This window comes from Gouania willdenowi, chromosome 24 (assembly GCF_900634775.1).
Source record: "Gouania willdenowi chromosome 24, fGouWil2.1, whole genome shotgun sequence".
Classification (NCBI taxonomy): Eukaryota; Metazoa; Chordata; class Actinopteri; order Blenniiformes; family Gobiesocidae; genus Gouania; species Gouania willdenowi.
In genome coordinates, this window is record NC_041066.1 from 7,032,309 (window position 1) to 7,053,787 (window position 21,479).

Consider the following 21,479-nt stretch of genomic DNA (forward strand, 5'->3'; position numbering starts at 1 on the left):
AGCAGCGCCACAGGTTGATCACCTCCTTGCCACCCCGCCTTCTTCTTGCTTCTCTCGACGAGGACAGTCGCACTCTCTGTTTCTCCCTCCCTTCCATTCTTATGTCTCTCCCTGCTGCTGCTTTGTCTGGTCTTGTGAGCCTAACAAGAGCCTCTCTCTGTAACTCATCCAAAACCGGAATAATGGAATTAATTAGTTGGTCTCTATTTAGTTGGTGCTATCGATCAGATTTTTTCGACGAAAAGAACCGGGGGTGGTGAACCCACATATCCAAGCGGGACGTTTGCGGCTGGATATGCACTTGACCCTTGGAATAAGTGGCGAGTTGTGTGTCTGTCCATCCTTTCTGTGGAAGACGTGGAGGAGATCTACATAATTGGAATAATGATAGTAGGCATGCTGCTGATCGGAGCTAGTGGCTTCCTAATCTATCGAAAAGTCCGTACTACGCTGGCGACTGTTTTGGAAAAGTTGCCAGTGATTTCTGAAGGATGCAGGGCTCTGAACACTCAGACTCATGTGTTGGTCAATATCAAAAGCAAGCTGCTTATGGATCGTCTACCCGTTATGGATAACAACTGGGAGAATTTGGAGACCTGGCTTGGAAGTAATAGTTAGGCCACTCATTGGGTTACAGCAGAGAGACCCAGGACAGAAAATTGACAAAACCTGTATCAAAACACATTGCTTATCTTCCTTTTGGCTCCCCAGCTAGCCAAGGCTAAAGCCAGGGTTGTCTCAACTCTTATCACCAGGAAGTTTCTGCAGACGGCGGCTCTTACGCCCACTCCCTCCCCCCGCTCCTTCCCTACATTCCCACCTGGAACTGTTGATGCTGAACTTTTCCACACGTCATCTGGTTGTCAGTAACGCAGCTACAGGTCTTCAACTTCAAATGCCTCGTTGGCCATCTTTCCCCACCTCCCATCCGCAGCTGCATGGAGGCGTGGTTGCAGCGGCCATTGGCAGCACGCCCATGTCCCCAAACGGCTGGAATCCTGCTGTTCTTCCCACCCGAACCCCTCCCCCAGCCAACCTCCCACCCAACCCTTCCCACGTGCCTTGTCTCGAGTTGTTTGACTGTGTCATGCTTACATTTAAGTTTGCGGAGGCGTTTTTTTTTTTCCTGGTTTCACACTGCTTTCTCTGTAGGGAAATCAGTTTCAAAATGGCAGTTTTTTCCAGTCACCCCTCCTCTCCTCCTGTTGTTGATCCCTTTTTCACCTAAATATGTGGGATGTGCGCAAATGGCTGCTCCGGTGTGTTGATGTGTAGTCTTTTACAGCAACTACCAAGTCAAATCCCCCGTATTGTTCTAAACTGTACCTGGTCAATAAAGCTGATTCTGATTCTGATTCTGATTAGTGTAGTCAATCATGCAAAAGGAGGCCCAACCAAGTATTGAGTGCATAGAAATGAACATACTTTTCAGAAGCCTTACATTTTTGTATAAAATATCCTTTTTTTTTATTGATATCATGCAATATTCTAATTTTCCGAGACACAAAATTTTGGGTTTTCATTATCTACTGTATAAGCCACAATCATCAGACATAAAGGCTTAAAATATTTTACTCTATATGTCATGAGCCTATGTCATATATGAGTTTGACTTTCTGAAATGAGTGACCAAAAATATTAAACTTTTCATGATAATCTAATTTTTTTAAATGTACCTGTGTGTGTGTGTGTGTGTGTGTTTGCACCTGCCGATGACTCGTACTATTTTTGGTGCAGAAAACAATCACCGCAAACAGTTCCAGGTTTGATGAATTGCATTGCGCCCACTGCATTATTTATTTGCATTTCCCCCTCCCATTTTTTTGCTCCCCTTGTGAGATCTGCCTACTTTACATAATAATCAAAGGGAAAATGGATTGTGGGCACATTGTGAAGCTCTGGACACACGCAGTCCTGATTCCCTGAGGTTTGTACGCCTTATTAGGGCGTGGAGTGACGTTTGCACACGTTTTAATACCCCTAAACCTTTAGTGAATCCGCCCCTTGAATAGTAAACCTCATATGACTTCCATCTTTTGGCACAAAGAACAATTTAACTTCAGGTACTGTGTTTAATGATTCTTAAATAGCACAGAAAAAAAGAAATTAATCACCATAATCAACCACCAGCAGGTCACCAAATATTAAGTATTTTTCTTCGTACAGTATATTTTGACTCACAATTTACCTAATACACTGTCAAAGTTACAGCCAAGTGTTTGTAATTTAGAAATTATCTTGGAAAGTCCTTTCTTTGGGTTAGAGTAATGTACATTTCCTTCCAGGTCAGAGTGGAGCCGCTAACAACTGGGCAAAGGGTCACTACACCGAGGGAGCAGAGTTGGTGGATTCTGTTCTGGATGTAGTGAGAAAAGAATCAGAGGGCTGCGACTGCCTGCAGGGTTTCCAGCTCACTCACTCCCTGGGTGGCGGTACCGGCTCTGGTATGGGGACTCTGCTCCTCAGCAAGATCCGTGAGGAGTACCCTAGTATGGTCTGTGGTGATGCTTCTTTGAATTATTTTCATTAGGAGAGAATAAGTTGGTTGAGAAGGCAAAAAAAAATGGATTCCCAATTAGCATTTTTAAATCCCTAACTTAGCACATTTATTGTCCAGGTGTCAGACACAGTTGTGGAGCCGTACAACACCACACTGTCTGTCCATCAGCTGGTTGAGAACACAGATGAAACCTTCTGCATTGACAACGAAGCTTTGTATAACATTTGCTTCCGCATGCTAAAACTCAACACACCCAGTTATGGAGACCTCAATCGCTAATCACCGGCCACGGGAGCACGTAGAGTAGACATTCAGCTTTGTTAGAGACTTTTAATGCCATAATCTAAGTTGTTGGACTTTTAAATCCTTTTATTATATCCTACCTGTTGTCTAACTTCATGATTTACAACTCCCAGCAAGTCTATCCCTCCATGTTAAAGTGTAAAGTGTATCTGTCAATTTAAAGCACATGTATCGAGTGTTGTATATTGTGGAGAACAGCATAAATAATGTCACTGCTTCATTTGAGCAACTTTACTGTCTCATTCTTTAAGTTACAGGGGGGCTGAACGTTTTAAGCTGCATTTTGTATTTATTTTGGCACATCCATAATACAGCTTTTAAAACGTATGTTACAAAAATGAAAAATAATTATAATAATAAAAAAGTAAGATTGGTACATTTGTTTTCATTCTTTATTTGTGAGCTTTTGTGAAAGTACCAGATACAATTGACAACAATAGAAAACCATTTATTATCATTAAAGAAAAATAAACAATTATAAAAAAAGAAAAAAACACCAAAAAACAACCCATCAAATCCAACATTCAAATATACCATGTGGTACAATAAAACAATATTTTTTAGACCGTGATGTCATTAAAAGGAGCTTTGTAGAACCGCTTAATGTTGACAGGTAGTCGTGGTAACTCAAAGCAAAATCTACACAGAAAGAGAATCTCCAGGAGTGACACAACAAAGAGAATCCACAAAGGTAGATCGAATATCCTAAAAACACCCGGTAAATACTGACCAGCCGATGTCCTCAGTGAGCAAACTTTGTAATTAAAGTGAGTTTCTTGTAACTTTGTACACTTTAAAGACTAGTAAATACTGCTATTTAGTAAATACTGCTTGTTTTATAATATTGTAAATGTATTGACCTATTCAGTGATAATCCTATGTGAATGACCTGATATTGTAAAGCGCTTTCTAACTACTTTGTCATAAAAACATTTAAACAAGAATTGCATGCATTTCCGGGCGCGCGGTGGCCTAGTGGTTAGAGGGTTAGACACTGGTTCTTTCTGACTAGAACCAACCAGGACCAGTCCTGTAATTACATATTAACTAGCAGCATTATTTAAACTGTAACCAGTCCTTTTGTATAGAATGGACAAAGTCAGAAAGCAGGTGGAGAGAGTAAAGAGATACACACAATCAGTCAGAGAGGACATACTTTGATTTGATTATGTTATGGAAATTTAATAATAAACTTACTTTGCCCACAGCGAGCTCACAACCACAATTCTCATTCAGTGAGACAGACATCAGTCAGTGAAAACTGACCAAATCTGAAGCTTCTCTCCACTTATATTCATTTATCTCAAGCGTCTGTTCAACTAATTTTCTTCAACTCTTTTTTTTCAGCTATTTCCGACACTACAAAAATGCGAGAGATCGTTCATCTTCAGGCTGGACAGTGCGGCAACCAAATTGGTGCCAAGGTAAGAAAACCACGCAAAGATAGAAAGGTCTAGAAAACACAGGCACCTGCAGGCTGTATGTGATTAAAAGCTTGATTTAATGCATATAGGCGGGTCAATGTAAAGCTACACCGGGCTATAGGGAAGCTATTTCAGTGATCATGACTATCATGAGTTAAAGTTTTTAGTTAACTACCGTAGTTATTTACTAATTTGCTAGTGAAGGTCGAAATGCTCACTAGTAAACTAGCGCAAGACTTTTTTTTTTACCTTACTAGTAAACGTGATGGATAACAGTAAGATATTGACAAGTGGACTAGTTGACTAGTGAACTAGTGCCAATGAGGAAGGAGGATTTTAAAATCCTTGGTTCTCATGTTTATTTTTGGACTGATGAGCCAATAGGAAGCCTCAGTGCATGCTCTCCCCACCTAAACATTTCTGGTGATTAAAGTAACTGGGATAGCTTAGCTTGCCTTTTTCACATCGCCTCAAATTTAAGGTTGGACCAGCTGCTTAGTGCTGGTCAAATAGTGGATTTTTAATCCAACACAAGTGCTGATTTTATGGAAAATGTGGCACTAGTAGCGTACGCGTTTTATTCCCAGAATCCAAATATGTGGTTTGTTTTCGGATAGGGGCCGAACTGCGCATGCTGGAAGTTTGGTTGCTTCAGCAGCAGCGTCGGATTTATGCTGATGATGAATCCGTTAAGTAACGCAGCTATGATTTCTGACCCGCCCATCAAATCTTTAACACAGAAATTTAAGACAGTTTGTGAAGCCTAGCTCCACTATTACATTTTAAATGATTCAGTGGGTTTATACAAGTTTTAAAGAAGACATTTATAACCTATTTAATGTGTTTAGAAGAAAATGGCTGAATTTGCTTTACACAGATTTTAAGTAAAGTGTTGCATGTGTTTTAACTGCCAGCATCCATCTAAAAGCAGTCGGCTATTTGTCTCTACCAGGAATCAACATGGCTTAAATAAGAATGTCAATGATAGTATTTGTGTTGTGTCCTTTTTGTGATGCACACTTGACCAAAATTGAAATTATAAATCAAAGCAATGTACAACATGAGCAGTTAAGGTTAAGGGACTTGCTCAACATCCTACAGTGATGGATGGTATGTAAAGCAATAGTATATAGCGCGATAAGTCACTATATGTCCTTTACCTCTCATAATAACCTGGGATAGGCTTTATCATCTTGTGACAATGAATAGCATAAGTGAGAAAAGAAGACAAATAAATCACCTCACTCTGTCTCTGTGTCCCATCATCCTGCCTGTAGTTCTGGGAAGTAATTAGTGATGAACATGGTATCGACCCAACAGGGACGTATCATGGAAACAACCACTTACAGCTGGAACACATCAACGTCTATTATAATGAAGCTTCAGGTCAGTAATACTCACTTTTCTTAAAAAGTTAGTGTAGAGCATTCTTGGTGTACATTCTGAAAATGGGTGCTTTTGAGTTTCAGGTGGAACGTATGTGCCCAGGGCCATCTTAGTGGATCTGGAACCTGGAACAATGGACTCTGTGCGCTCCGGGCCCTTTGGACAAATCTTCAGACCTGATAACTTCATCTTTGGTAAAAACACAAGCTACCCTCAGTACATATGACCCTGAAAAAGTTGGCCCTTGTAATACAAAAATTATTTAGAGTAATGAACTTTTCCTTCCAGGTCAGAGTGGAGCCGCTAACAACTGGGCAAAGGGTCACTACACCGAGGGAGCAGAGTTGGTGGATTCTGTTATGGATGTAGTGAGAAAAGAATCAGAGGGCTGCGACTGCCTGCAGGGTTTCCAGCTCACTCACTCCCTGGGTGGCGGTACCGGCTCTGGTATGGGGACTCTGCTCCTCAGCAAGATTCGTGAGGAGTACCCTGATCGTATCATGACCACCTTCAGTGTCGTTCCCTCGCCTAAGGTACAATTAATACCTTTTTGTGTAATCTTTTGTTCTATCACATCCACCCAACAACATTTTTATAACAATTGTGGTGATGCTTCTTTGAATTATTTTTATTAGTAGAGAATAAGTTGGTTGAGAAGGCATAATAATGGATTCCCAATTAGCGTTTTTAAATCCCTAACTTTGCACATTTTTTGTCCAGGTGTCAGACACAGTTGTGGAGCCGTACAACGCCACACTGTCTGTCCATCAGCTGGTTGAGAACACAGACGAAACTTTCTGCATTGACAACGAAGCTTTGTATGACATTTGCTTCCGTACGCTCAAACTCCCCACGCCCAATTATGGAGACCTCAATCATCTGGTGTCTGCTACCATGAGCGGTGTTACCACATGCCTTCGCTTCCCTGGCCAGCTCAACGCCGACCTCCGCAAACTGGCCGTCAACCTGGTCCCATTCCCTCGTCTGCACTTCTTCATGCCTGGCTTTGCTCCTCTCACTAGTCGTGGCAGCCAACAGTACCGCGCCCTCACTGTGCCCGAGCTCACCCAGCAGATGTTCAGTGCTAAGAACATGATGGCCGCCTGCGACCCTCGCCACGGCCGCTACCTCACCGCTGCCGCTTTGTTCCGCGGTCGCATGTCCATGAAGGAGGTGGACGAGCAGATGCTGAACGTGCAGAACAAGAACAGCAGCTACTTTGTAGAATGGATCCCCAACAACATCAAGACGGCCGTTTGCGACATCCCACCACGTGGGCTCAAGATGTCGGCCACCTTCATCGGAAACAGCACCGCCATCCAGGAGGTGTTCAAGCGAATTTCCGAGCAGTTCAATGCCATGTACCGCCGTAAAGCCTTCCTGCACTGGTACACCGGCGAGGGCATGGATGAGTTGGAGTTCACGGAGGCAGAGAGCAACATGAATGACCTAATATCCGAGTACCAGCAGTACCAGGACGCCACGGCCGAGGAGGATGAGAATGAAGAGGAGGAGGGAGAAGAGGAAGTGGAGTGAGGCTGAGATCGTTTATCATTACTTCCATGCTCTATCAGAAAGAAAAGCATCTTTTTGATTATTTCCTCACTTATTCCTATTTATGCTGATGTTCTTCAAAGTCCTAATTCAGATACTGGTTACTTGTTAGAGTAAAGCTTAATCTGCACAACAATATTTGTCCTGTCCGCTTTAGTTTGCAACACCAGATTATTAACTACTGAGGACCACACACTACACAACTGTTTGAACTAACTGAGGTCAACCTATGTGATTAAACTCTCAAGCCCTTGCTTGTGTGTCAAAGTTTTATTAAATCCACAACCGCGCTAGTGCTGAAAAGATTGCATTTAAGTTTTCCCAAATTCATTCAATGAAATAAAATTCTTATTATAATGTACATAATATACAAATATTCTATATTATATTAACAGATGACATTTGTCATTAGCATGAATAAGGTCAAATGGAGGCTGTCATTAAGTTTTGTTTGTTACCCTAACCTTAACCCTACCTAACAACACTACAAAAAAAAAAAAAAAAAAAAAAAAAAAAGACACTGGTTCTTTCGGTGTGGAGTTTGCATGTTCTCCTCCTGCTTTCGTGGGTTTTCTCAGGGTACTCCAGCTTTCTCCCACAATCCAAAAACATGACTATTAGGTTGATTGGAGTCTCTAAATTGCCCATTGGGAGTGAATGTAAGTGTAATTGGTTGTCTGTTGTCTCAGTGTTATGTATGTTGCTGATTGCAATAGTCAAAACATAGCAGAGTCTCCTCAGGCCGATACCTTGCTGTGTACTATCAGTGTGTTGTGGTATCTGGCCTGCTTAGGGCAGTCTGACTAGAACCAACCAGGACCAGTCCTGTAATTACATATTAACTAGCAGCATTATTTAAACTGTAACCAGTCCTTTTGAATAGAATGGACAAAGTCAGAAAGCAGGTGGTGTCAGAGGTGTCAGAGAGGACATACTTTGATTTGATAATGTTATGGAAATTTAATAATAAATTTAATGTGGACATCTCTTGATTTATCTTCATCTTGGTAAATAATCCTTGAAGCTGTGATTGGTGGTAACAGCAAATCTGACATTTTCTGTATATTTCCGCCAACCATTTGAAACAAGTGAAGAAAATGAGTGTCATTTAAAAGGTGAAAGTTATATTGATGCAGATATTCAGCTGTTTTGTTTTCATAATTTGAAAACAAATTAAGTGGATTTATGTGGTTTCTGTCTGTAATTCAACAGTTATAATGCTGTATATTATTGATTTTATCTGGTTACTTTGCCCACAGCGAGCTCACAACCACAATTCTCATTCAGTGAGACAGACATCAGCCAGTGAAAATTGACCAGATCTGAAGCTTCTCTCCACTTATATTCATTCATCTCAAGCGTCTGTTCAACTCTTTTTCTTCAGCTCTTTTTTTTCAGCTATATCCGACACTACAAAAATGTGAGAGATTGTTCACCTTCAGGCTTGACAGTGCGGCAACCAAATTGGAGCCAAGGTAAGAAAACCACGCAAAGATAGAAAGGTTAAGAAGCCACAGGCATCTGCAGGCTGTATGTGATTAAAAGCTTGTTCTATTTCATCCCTGCTGACCGCCAGAGGCGGTGCTGTAAGCACTGAATATTCCCCTTCGCGCATGCGCAGTGCGAGTATGTATACCAACAATGTCACCCGTGACCCCTGGATGACCCAGAGGAAGTTTATATCTTCCGGTATCACTCGAGGGTACTTTCCTTTTTTTCTTCTCGTGTGCAGTTACTGGAATACTGTGCACACAGCTGCCGTCGCTAGTAGCTCCGTGACCGTGGTAGGTCGGAGCAGCGTGCATTCGCTCTCCAGGAGCTGCGACGGTGAGTGTTTGGGTAGCGGTAGCTTAACCTATTAGCAACCTCTGTTGGCACAGGCCGCGTTAGCGCCGCCTCCCCCCAGCATATGGTTTGTGCTTGGTCCCGACGACACACGCTGACAAGGTAAGTTGCCGCTTATTCGGCAGATCAACGGTTGTCTTTATAAAAATGAAAGAGATGGTCGGTGAAGACTGCATTTCAGCAGCCTACTCCCGAAATTTAAGCTAGCCGACTTTATTTGTTTGCTGGTGGGTACGCCCGGAGCCCAGCGTGGATTTGTTTACATTAGCTTCACCGGCTAAGCTAGTGTCATTTTCTGTTAAAGAACCCAGTTTGGGTGAGGACCACAGTACAGTGGTTGTTTTTTGTTTAGTATATTGGGCCTCTACTGTGCAGGCAGCGTGCGCGCTCCCTTCCCCAGTATACGGTCCCTATACTCACCCAACCTACGGCATCCACGCTCAGGCTAAGCCGAGGAGTGCAGGGTGATACCAGACAGGCGGCGTGCGCGCCCCCTCCCTTTGTTGAATACCTGTGTTGGAATCAGTGACTTCTCAGTGAAGCTATGATGGATGGCTCACATATCTGCACATCTTGTGGGGTTTCTTTACAGCCAGAGGATAGCCAAGACCTATGCCCCACATGCCTTGGCCCTGAGCACCTGGGGGAGACGCTGTCAGGCAATCCCTGCATGAACTTCAGCTACTTGCCTCGGGCGGCCGGGGTTGCCAGGTTGGCGGGGGTGGAGCCACTTCCAACCCGTCAGACACGCTCCAAGAGGAGGGCAGAGGCTGCGGCAGCTGCCCCTCCAGGAAGAGAACGAAGTCTCGAAGTCTGACCATAGTGGGTTATCATCTAAAGTTGAGCAGCTGTCTGCTGAATTGGCTCAAATGAGATCCCTGCTGGCTGACAGCCAGCCGGTTATTCCCCTGGTGGCTGATGCCGCACTCTCTCCCCCAATGCCAACGCTGCTGCCTGAGGAAGATACACTCTCTTTGGCTGCTTCGGCTAGCCATTTTTGTGATTATGGGGAGAATTTGGATGTCGGATCCCAGGTGTCTGAGCAGGGCTCCCACTCCTCGGATCACAGTTCAGGGGCCGAGGTGGAAGACAACTCCATGCGCGCTGTCATGCGCCTGGCTCTACAGCGGCTGCACACAGTTGTCCCACAGCAGGCAGAGGCAGCATCTGCAAGCGCCTTCTTCAGGCGCAGGCCTGCCCCCACAGCTTTCGCTATTCTTCATTCAGAGGATTATCTGAGGGAGTTGCAGTCCTGTTGGAGGGACAGTAAGGCTCGCTCCCGTCCCTCTGCAGATGGGCGGACCCTGGCAGCCATGCATGATGCAGAGGGGGCCGGCCTGGATCGCACTCCGCCCATCGAGCCTGCCATCGCTTCTCTTATTCGGTCCCCAGATGAACCACTTAGAAGGGATGCTAGGTGTCCTCGACCCCAGTGTCGAATAACCGATGACCTTCTCACGAGGGCTTATGATGCTGGAGCACGTGCTGGTTGCATGGGAAACTCCCTATCACACCTTATGTTGGCCCTCTCAGCCTCACTGCAGGAGGGCGGTGTACATGCCGATGCGGTCACCTTCTGTGATGCCTCATTGAAGGCTTTTGGGCTCATGTCCAGAGAGCTTGGGCGAATAATGTCCATCTTAGTCCAAGCTCATCGTCAGGTTTGGCTGTCCCAGTCAAACTTAACGGAGGCAGCCAGGAGAATGCTGCGCAGCCTCCCGGTCGAACCAGGTGAGATATTTGGTCCAGCAGCCCAGGAAGCGCTGGAACGGACCATCCAGGCGGGGCAAACCAGGCAACAGCTTGCCGGGCTTAGCCGGATGCCTCCTCCTGATAGACCCCCGGCCGGCAAGCTCAGCGTCCCGCACGGAGACCAGTCCGGGATTTTCGGGGCTCTGCTCGCCTGCCCCCCAAACAATTTCGAGTTCCGGAGCCTTTCCGCCCTCCCACTAGGGCCCTGAGGGGCCGGGAGGGCAGAGATTGAGGCTTTGGGGCCGGCGGTCGGACATTTTTCTCATCAGCAGCTCCAACAGTGGGCTACTCATGCTTCAGACCCGTGGGTGGTCGCCACCCTAGCCTACGGGTACAAACTTCAATTCAGCCGTCGGCCCCCCACATTCGGCCGGGTCAGAATGACATCCATCAGCGACCCGGCAAAGGCTCTCGCATTAGACCAGGAGCTGTCTGCCCTCCTGGCCAAGGGCGCCATCGAGTCTGTAGACCCTGGGTCAGGTCACCGGGGGTTCTACTCAACGTACTTTTTAGTGACAAAAAAAAAAAACAGGCGGATTCCGCCCAATCCTAGACCTCAGAGGGTTGAACAAATTTCTGAAGGTCATCCCTTTTCACATGCTGACCACAGCAGATGTCCTCAGAACGGTGGCTCAAGGGGACTGGTATACATCGATAGACCTCAACGATGCGTACTTTCACGTCCCAATTGCTCAGCAACACAGGCAGTTTCTGCGCTTCGCATACCTCGGCCGCCCCTGGCAGTTATGGTTGCTGCCCTTCGGCCTCTCTCTCTCCCCAAGGGTCTTCACAAGGTGTGTGTCTGCGGCCCTAGCCCCTCTACAGTCTCGGGGCTTGAAGGTTCTCCCATACCTGGACGACTGGCTGATCTGTGCTCCATCCCGGGTCCAGGCGTCACAAGACACAGAGCGTCTCCTGTCCCATGTGGCACGACTTGGACTCAAGGTGAATGTGGAAAGAAGTTGCCTGGTGCCATCCCGGGTCACAACTTTCATTGGGGTTTTAGTGAACAGTGTAACTATGATGGCAAAACCCTCCCCCCATCGTGTGGATGGTATTTTTCGCCAGCTCGCCTTATTCAGGGAGGGCCGCTGGCTGACTTATGTTTCTTTCCTCCTTTTGGGCAAGCTAACGTCAGTCTCGGGGGTAGTTCCTCTGGGCTTGCTGTCTCTGCGCCCGCTGCAGAGGTGGCTGAACAGTTTTCACTTGGATGTCAAGCGACACAGGAGCGGGAGGCTTAAGGTCTCACAATAGTGTCTTTGCGCCCTGGCTCCGTGGAGGGACAGGGCTTACTTGCTCAGAGGCGTTCCTATAGGCTCCGTTCCATCTCGCAGGGAGGCCGTTACCACAGACGCATGCCCTTCATGATGGGGTGCGGTGTGGCAGAGCAGGACGGCCCAGGGGCGTTGGCCTGTGGAAGACCAAGGTGCGCACATCAATGTGTTGGAGCTGCGTGCGGTTCACCTAGCTCTCAAGCACTTCTTGTCGCATCTGAGGGACAAGCATGTCCTTGTGCGGTCAGACAATACGTCTACAGTGTATCACATAAACTATCAGGGCGGTACCAAGTCTGCACGGCTGCTGGAAGTGGCAAGGGAGCTCCTCACATGGGCAGCCCCCCGCTTGATCAGTATACGAGCAATGCATATACCGGGAGAGCAGAACCACTTGGCGGACTTCCTCTCCCGTCGGAAACCTCCGTCAGGGGAGTGGCACCTCTACCCGAAGGTAACAAACATTATATGGAGCATATTCGGCAGGGCAGAGGTGGACCTCTTTGCTTCGGAGCAGTCGACCCACTGCCCTCTGTGGTTCTCCTTGGCCGAGACAACCAGTCCTCTCGGCCAGGACGCATTGGCTCATCCTTGGCCGGATGACCTACTGTATGCCTTCCCTCCGTTTCCTCTGATTCAACTGGTACTCCACAGGGTCCTTCAGGAGGGCCACAGGATCCTGCTTGTAGCTCCCTTCTGGCCAGGAAGGAGCTGGTTCCCGCTGCTGCACAGCCTCTGTCACGTCGCACCGTGGCGCCTTCCCGACAGGAGGGATCTCTTGTCCCAACTGGCCGGGTGGATTTGGCAACCCAATCCGCAACTCCTTCAACTGTGCGTTTGGCCACTGGGGGGCCCGAGACGCTCCTGAGCGTTTGTGCCGACCCAGCTAGATATACTATAATGAATGCAAGAGCACCGTGTACTCGCCTCCAGTATGAGAACAGATGGAAACTGTTTTCCGACTGGTGTACAAGGCGGGAGGTGGACCCTGTGCACTGCCCTGTGCCAGCTATTCTGGACTTTCTCCAGTCCCTTCTGGACAAAGGGCTCTCATTCAACGCTGAGAGTCTATGTTGCAGCAATATCTTGCAGACATGTAATGGTCGACAATGGCACGATTGGTAGCCACAAGCTGGTGTCCCTTTTTTTGAGAGGAACTTGGAGGTTGCATCCTCCGAGAGCCACAAGGACTCCAGCATGGGATCTTCGCCTGGTGCTGGAGGCATTGCGCCTTCCACCGTTTGAGCCCTTGGCACGAGCAGCGCTGAAGTGGGTTACCCTTAAGACTGCGTTCCTTCTGGCCATTTCCTCCGCAAAGTGTGTCCGTGAGCTGCACGTCCTGTCAATCAGCGACACATGTCTGAGGTGGAATTCGGACAGCTTGGGAGTCACTCTGTGGCCGAACACAGCTTTTCTCCCTAAAGTGCTGTCCCGTGCTCACCTCAACCAGCCCATTCAGCTGGCACGGTTCAACCCTTCTTCCGTGGAGCCAGAGGTTTAGTCTGACCTGTTGTGCCCAGTGCGCGCCCTGGAAGCCTAAATTGCAGCTACTGTAGGTTTTCGGGGGTCCGATCAGCTCTTTCTTTGTTTTGGTGGCCCTAACAGGGGTGGTGCTGTCTCCAAGCAGCGCCTGTCCAACTGGATTGTCGATGTGATTGCCCATGCATATCGGGCAAGTAACCGTCTCATCCCATCTGGTGTGCGGTGCCACTCTACCAGGAGTGTTGCTACGTCATGGGCTGCCCTGAGGGGAGTGCCCCTGGAGGACATCTGTGCTGCGGCCTCATGGGCGTCGCCATGCACTTTCTCCATATTCTACAGGGTGAATGTAGCCACACCCCATCCATTGGCTGTGGTCCTTCGGCCAGAGTCCTCTGACCCTACACACTAAAGGGTGGTAAGCAGGATTCTTCTTGACTTTTCTGGTATAAGTCATTCAGTGCTTAAAGCACCGCCTCTGGCGGTCAGCAGGGATGAAATAGAACGAAGAGTTATGAATGTAACTATGGTTCTATGAATCCCGAATGACCGCCAGAGCTCTTTGTCACTCAGAACCCTTGTGTGCTCGCGAGAAGATTCTGTAGGAAAGTACCCTGGAGTGATACCGGAAGATATAAACTTCCTCTGGGTCATCCAGGGGTCATGGGTGACATTGTTGGTATACATACTCGCACTGCGCATGCGTGAAGGGGAATATTCAGTGCTTACAGCACCGCCTCTGGCGGTCATTCGGGATTCATAGAACCATAGTTACATTCGTAACTCTTCGATTTAATGCATATAGGCGGGTCAAGATGTCGGCCACCTTCATCGGAAACGGCACCGCCATACAGGAGGTGTTCAAGCGAATTTCCGAGCAGTTCAATGCCATGTACCGCCGTAAAGCCTTCCTGCACTGGTACACCGGGGAGGGCATGGATGAGTTGGAGTTCACAGAGGCAGAGAGCAACATGAATGACCTAATATCCGAGTACCAGCAGTACCAGGACGCCACGGCCGAGGAGGACGAGAATGAAGAGGAGGAGGGAGAAGAGGAAGTGGAGTGAGGCTGAGATTGTTTATCATTACTTCCATGCTTTATCAGAAATAAAAGCATCTTTTTGATTATTTCCTCACTTATTCCTATTTATGCTGATGTTCTTCAAAGTCCTAATTCAGATACTGGTTACTTGTTAGAGTAAAACTTAATCTGCACAACAATATTTGTCCTGTCCGCTTTAGTTTGCAACACCAGATTATTAACTACTGAGGTCCACACACTACACAACTGTTTGAACTAACTGAGGTCAGCTTATGTGATTAAACTCTCAAGCTCTTGCTTGTGTGTCAAAGTTTTATTAAATCCACAACCACAACCGCGCTAGTGCTGAAAAGATTGCATTTAAGTTTTCCCAAATTCATTCAATGAAATAAAATTCTTAATATATGGACATAATATACAAATATTCTATATTATATTAACAGATGACATTTGTCATTAGCATGAATAAGGTCAAATGGAGGCTGTCATTAAGTTTTGTTTGTTACCCTAACCTTAACCCTACCTAACACCACTACATCCTTCCACCTAACCCAAAAAATGCCAACCTAGCTCCAAAGGTGTCAAAATTTATCAAACACTTAATGACAGCCTTCATGACACATTTTTAATGACAGATAATGAGAGCATTATGTAAGCCTTATGTATAAAACTTTAAAGTCTGTGTAAAGCAGAAATGACTTTGTTTTGTGATTTTTTCACACATGAAATGTGGCACTAGTAGCGGACGCGTTTTATTCCCAGAGTCCAAATATGTGGTTTGTTGTCGGATAGGGGCCGAACTGCGCCCGCTGGAAGTTTGGTTGCTTCAGCAGCAGGGTCGGGTTTATGCTAATGATGGCTCCATTAAGTAACACGGCTATGATTTCTGACCCGCTCATTAAATCCTGAACACAGAAAATTTAAAAATGAGTGATAACACACATTTTAAAGAATCTCATTTTGTAAATAAGTTCTTCCTGAATACATTTATTTTTCATAATTTATGGTCATCCTGATATGGGACCAAGACTGACCCTTGTATTTTCAGTTCCTGTTCATTTTTTTTTTTTTTTTTTTTTTTTTTTATTGAAGAAAAAAAAAATAGAACATTTTACATACAATTATTTTTTTTTTTTTATATACAAAATTCTTCTTTTTTTTTTTTTTTAAAAGACATACAAGGACAAGACATACATATACAAACTCGAACCCCCACATCCTTACCCTAACATTCCCCGAGCACACCTCTTAAAGGGAGAAAAAAAAAAAAAAAAAAAAACTCAAAAATTTCCACATCAGAAGAATCGCCCTCCTCGCCAAAAAGGATGAGAATGCTACCAGGTCCTTTTGGTTAGAGGAAAGGCAAAGTGCAGGTGGCAACACACCAAAAAGAGCAGTTAAAGCATTTGGAACTATAATTTTCCCAGTAACCCTGGATAACACATCAAAAATTTCAGACCAGTACGTACTCAGAGAGGGGCAGTGCCAGAATGTATGTATATAATCAGCCGGAGCATGTTTGCACCTATCACAAAGAGAAGAAACTGTATTATATATTTTGGACAGCCTCACTTTAGTGTAGTGGGCTCGATGTAAAATCCTACACTGAGTGAAGCTATGCTTAGCACAAATTGAGGAATTGTGAACCCTCTGCAAAATTTTTTCCCAGGTCCCATCCGAAATATTATGTCCCAAATCAGTCTCCCAGACAGTTTTAAGAGTATTCAAAGAAGAATTTGAGCAGAATTTATGAATATTAGCATATATGACAGATATTCCACCTTTCAATGAGGGAAGAGGCACCAAGAAAATCTCCAAATTTGATGATGAGGGGAGGATAGGAAAATTCAGACCCAAGTTACGAACAAAATGACGAACCTGGAGGTACCTGAAAAAGTGACTTTGAGGTAAAGAAAATTTTTCAACCAACTGATGAAAAGAGGCAAACGTCGAGTCTATATAAAGATCCCTAAAAGTTTTAATGCCGAGCCTACCCCACAATGAAAACGCACCATCTAACAGGGACGGGGGAAAGGCAGGGTTTGCTGAGATTGGAGCACGGACAGAAAAGGTTTGCATCCCAAAGAAGCGCCTAAATTGGTTCCAAATCTTGAGGCACGAGGCAACGATGACATTTTTTGAATAAGGGGAAGTGGAAGATAAAAGAGGAGTGTAAAGTAAGGATTTCAATGTCACCGGAAGTGCGGAATTTGCTTCGATAGCCAGCCATAATGGAGGGTTCTCAATATTATCAAAACAAAGCCAGTAGTTTAAGTTCCTTATGTTTGCTGCCCAATAATAAAATAAGACGTTTGGCAGAGCCATTCCACCTAGCTCTTTGGGACGCTGTAAGATCTGAAGTCGCAACCTGGGTGGTTTTTTATTCCAAATGAAGTTTGTCATAAGGCTATCTATCGATTTGAAAAAGGAAAGAGGAAGAAAGATTGGAACACATTGCAACAAATACAGGAAGCGTGGAAGAATATTCATCTTAATGGAATTAATTTTAGCAGCTATGGAAAGCTGAAGTAAGGACCATTTTTCAAAATCTAGCTTAATTTGTTCAAGTAGGGCGTCAAAGTTCCTCTTGCGAAGATTAATCAAAGTGTCAGCCACATATACTCCTAGATAAGTAAACCCTGATTTTGATGTCTTAAATGGAAACTTTCCCAGTGGATAATCCTTGGCTAATTTATTCACAGGAAAAATTTCACTCTTCTCCAAATTTAATTTATATCCTGAAATCTCACTAAAAGTTTTGAGGACTGAAAGAGCGGCGGGAATGGAGCGAGACAAGTCAGACAAGAACAGTAACAGGTCATCTGCATAAAGGGCGACCTTCAGCTCCACCCCGTTTCTTGTTATACCTTTGAGATCAGGATGGGACTTTAGAGTGGCTGACAAAGGCTCCATAACCATAGCAAACAGAAGAGGGCTTAGTGGACAACCTTGTCTGGTGGAGCGAAATAACCGGAAGTATTCTGAGTTTGTACTATTTGTTCTAACAGAGGCTTGTGGAGATGAATACAATAACTTTACCCAAGAAATAAATTTTGCCCCAAATCCAAATTTTCCCAAAACAGAAAACAAGTAGTCCCACTCCACTCTATCAAAAGCCTTCTCAGCATCAAGTGCCAACAAGGCTTCAGGGACAGTTTCTGAAGGAGGGTTATATACTACATTAAAAACCCTTCTAAGGTTAAAAAGGGAGTGTCTGTTACGAATGAATCCTGTTTGGTCTTGAGAAATGATTGATGGTAGGACACCCTCCAAACGAAGGGCTAGAAGTTTAGCGAGCAGTTTAAAGTCCACATTTAGCAAGCTGATAGGACGATAAGAGCTGCAAAGTAGTGGATCTTTGCCTCTCTTCAAAAGCAGCGAAATAGACGCCTGATTTAAAGTTTGAGGGAGCTCACCCAAAACAGAAGCCTCAATAAACATTTCTAACAAATGAGGGGCTAACTGCTTCCAAAATGTTCTATAAAACTCTGACGGAAAGCCGTCCGGACCCGGGCTTTTGCCACCTTGTAAACATTTGGCGGCCATCTCAAGTTCGAGAGCTGTGATAGGACGCTCCAGCTCCTCACCCACAGTTGGATCCAAGACAGGCAAGGCAACCTTACTAAAGAAAGACTCAAGACCTAGAGGAACATGAGAATGGTCAGATGCATACAGTGATTTGTAAAACTCTGTAAACGATCTATTGATCTCTAATGGAGCTGGTTTAGGTGACGTGCTGACGTGGTGACGTATCGTGGTGACGTATCGATCATTTCCTGTTTACGTTCTACCGCTGCTTGCAGCGCTCTACTACTGTGTTCTGCTAACTCTAATCAAACTTGTTGTCATTGATATTTTAGCCTTGAAAACACTTGTTTTAATTTTTTACCGTACAGTTAAACGTACGAAGGTTAAGTAAAAAGCAATCTCGCCTCTTATAGGCAGTACAATCTCCTTTAAACTTCCTTTTGTCCTTAGCTTAGCTTAGCTTAAATTTAGCACCTATGGCTTCTCTCTCCTCCCCTCCGCTCTCCTGCCCTGTGTGTCAGATGTTTAGTTACTCCTCGTCCTCCTTTAGGGACAATGGTAGTTGCATAAAGTGTAGCGTACTGTTAGATATGGAGGCGAGGATCAACAATCTGGAGAAGCGGTTCCGCACCCCTGATACCAAAACTGAAGCTAGCAAGCAGGACCTAGCCGGTGCGGACCGTGCCAGCTCTAGCTTAGCCTCCCCCCCGGCCAGCAATGAGTGGGTTACTGTCCGTGGTAAGCATAGTCGAAGGTCAAAAAGCCGCTCGGGACACCACCATGTTCACGTCTCAAACAGGTTCTCCCCCCTCTGTGAGGACAACACACTCACCGGGGAACAAACTCTGATAATTGGCGACTCCATAGTGAGAAACGTGAAGCTAGCGAAGTCAGCGGGCATTGTGAGGTGCATCCCAGGGGCCAGAGCGGGCGACATAGAATCAAATCTAAAGTTGCTGGCAAAGAGTAATCGTAAGTTTGATAGGATAGTCCTCCATGTCGGCACTAATGACTCCCGACGTCGTCAGTCGGAAGCAACCAAAGTGAACATTGAATCAGTTTGTGCTTATGCTAAAACAATGTCGGACTCCGTAATTTTCTCTGGTCCCTTACCAAATCTGACCAGTGATGACATGTATAGCCGCATGTCATCATTTAACCGCTGGCTATCGAGGTGGTGTCCAGAAAACGAGGTGGGCTTCATTGATAATTGGAGATCCTTCTGGGGAAAACCGAACCTGATAGGAAGAGATGGAATCCATCCTACTTTGGAGGGAGCATCTCTACTATCAGAAAACATGGCACATTTATGACATCTCATGAATGAGACCATGTTACAGAGGGGGAGTCCTCCACGCCCCTCTGCGCTTGCCTTAGGACAGTTTCCCTCCCATTGCTATCAGGATAGCTGTGTTCATCGCCATGACAACTGTTGTGATGGTGATGAATATTATTTTATGGAGACGGTGTCAGTCCCCCGACCCATATTTCACAATGATTTTAACATAAAATCAAATAAAAGAGCTATCAATTATAAAAATCTGAAAAAAATTAAAATCTCAAATCTAGAAACACCAAAACATAAAAGCATTAGATGTGCTCTATTAAATATTAGATCACTGAGATCCAAATCTCTACTAGTAAATGACCTTATCTCAGAAGATAACTTTGATTTATTCTGTTTAACTGAAACATGGCTGTATCAAGATGAATATGTTAGTTTAAATGAAGCCACTCCTCCCAGTCATTTAAATACTCATATGCCACGAGACATAGGCCGTGGAGGTGGTGTAGCAGCTATTTATCATTCCTCTCTCCTAATCTATCCTAAACCAAAGGCCAGTTACACTTCCTTTGAAAGCCTGGTTCTAAATTTATCTCATATCGAATCAAAAACCTGCCAGCCAGTCTTATTTGTGATAATTTACCGTCCTCCAGGCCCTTATTCTGAATTTATATCAGAATTCTCTGAGTTTATATCAAACTTAGTCCTCAGTTCTGATAAAATACTGATAGTAGGAGATTTTAATATCCATGTGGACAAAGATAGTGATAGCCTGAGCTCAGCCTTTATGTCCCTAATAGACTCAGTTGGCTTTTTTCAAACTATTAATGAAGCTACTCATCGTTTAAATCATACTCTTGATCTTGTTCTAACATATGGCCTTGATATTAATGAACTAAAAGTCTACCCTGAAAATCCTCTGCTATCAGATCACTTTTTAATATCTTTTAACATTATCCTAGAGGATCTCGCACTGTGCAATAAAATAGTTACAAGTAGAAATCTATCCAACAGTGCTGTGGCTAAATTTAAAGAGGCCATTCCTGCTGCCTTAAACTCAGTGCACCATCCAATAAATAACTATGATATTAATTATAACCCCTCTCAACTGGATCTGCTTGTCGATAGCTCTGCTACTCTACTAAAATCCACCTTGGACTCAGTTGCCCCATTGAGGGAAAAAACTATTAAACGTCAGAGGAAAGCTCCGTGGTTTAGCTCTGAAACTCACACACTCAAACAAACAACCCGTAAATTAGAGAGAATGTGGCGCTCCAATAAAACAGAGGAGTCACGAATACTTTGGCAAGAAAGCCATAGTAAATACATGACAGCCTTACGACATAGTCGATCTACATACTACTCCTCACTAATTGAAGAAAATAAAAATAATCCGAGGTACCTTTTCAGCACTGTAGCCAGGCTAACACAAAGTCAGAGCTCTATTGAGCCCATGATTCCTCTAGCCCTCAGCTGTGAGGACTTTATGACATTTTTTAACGATAAAATTCACAAGATTAGAGATAAAATTAGCCACTCCCTGCCTTCACCTGGGCCTGCTGTACCATTAAATGTAAATAGGCCTAACCTAAACTGTTTCACACATATAGGACTTCAGGAACTTAACTCTATTATTTCATCCTCCAAACCATCGACCTGCCTTTCAGATCCGATCCCAACTAAGCTGTTTAAAGAAGTTGTTCCCCTAGTCTGCCCATCTTTGTTGGAGACAATAAATATATCCCTATCAATAGGCTACGTGCCACAGTCCTTTAAAGTAGCTGTAATCAAACCCCTTCTCAAAAAACCTACTCTTGATTCCAGCACTTTAGCAAACTACAGGCCTATATCTAATCTTCCTTTTATTTCAAAGATTCTTGAGAAAGTTGTGGCAGCTCAGCTCTGTGAATTTCTTCAAAACAACAGCCTGTTCGAGGACTTCCAGTCAGGCTTTAGAGCTCAACACAGCACAGAGACTGCTTTAGTTAAAGTAACTAATGATCTACTCTGGGCTTCAGATGAAGGACGACTCTCAGTGCTGGTTTTATTAGATCTTAGTGCAGCTTTTGACACTATAGATCACTATATTCTACTAGAGAGATTAGAG

At 44.8% G+C, this 21,479-nt stretch overlaps 1 protein-coding gene across 5 annotated transcripts; it reads left to right on the forward strand.

Annotated features, from left to right (window-relative positions):
- The first annotated feature begins 3,449 nt into the window (after positions 1–3,449).
- Positions 3,450–14,645, forward strand: LOC114457412 (tubulin beta chain-like). Of its 5 annotated transcripts, XM_028439182.1 has the most exons (7): positions 3,450–3,570; positions 4,151–4,227; positions 5,505–5,613; positions 5,697–5,807; positions 5,902–6,146; positions 6,334–6,939; positions 14,375–14,645. In XM_028439182.1, the coding sequence occupies exons 2-7, from the start codon at positions 4,171–4,173 to the stop codon at positions 14,582–14,584; spliced, it is 1,338 nt and encodes a 445-aa protein (XP_028294983.1). In that variant the 5' UTR covers positions 3,450–3,570; positions 4,151–4,170; the 3' UTR covers positions 14,585–14,645. The 5 variants fall into 5 exon arrangements, with proteins under 5 accessions (XP_028294983.1, XP_028294980.1, XP_028294982.1 ...); XM_028439179.1 differs by lacking the exon at positions 14,375–14,645 and having other exon boundaries at positions 6,334–8,159; XM_028439181.1 differs by lacking the exon at positions 14,375–14,645 and having other exon boundaries at positions 3,452–3,494; positions 6,334–8,159.
- The last annotated feature ends 6,834 nt before the right edge of the window (positions 14,646–21,479 follow it).

Coding starts and splice junctions, on each gene's coding strand:
- LOC114457412 (XM_028439182.1), top strand. CDS start 4,171: ATGCGAGAGATCGTTCATCTTCAGGCTGGACAGTGCGGCAACCAAATT. Junction 5,614..5,696: donor CTATTATAATGAAGCTTCAG/GTCAGTAATACT, acceptor TTTGAGTTTCAG/GTGGAACGTATGTGCCCAGG. Junction 5,808..5,901: donor ACCTGATAACTTCATCTTTG/GTAAAAACACAA, acceptor TTTTCCTTCCAG/GTCAGAGTGGAGCCGCTAAC.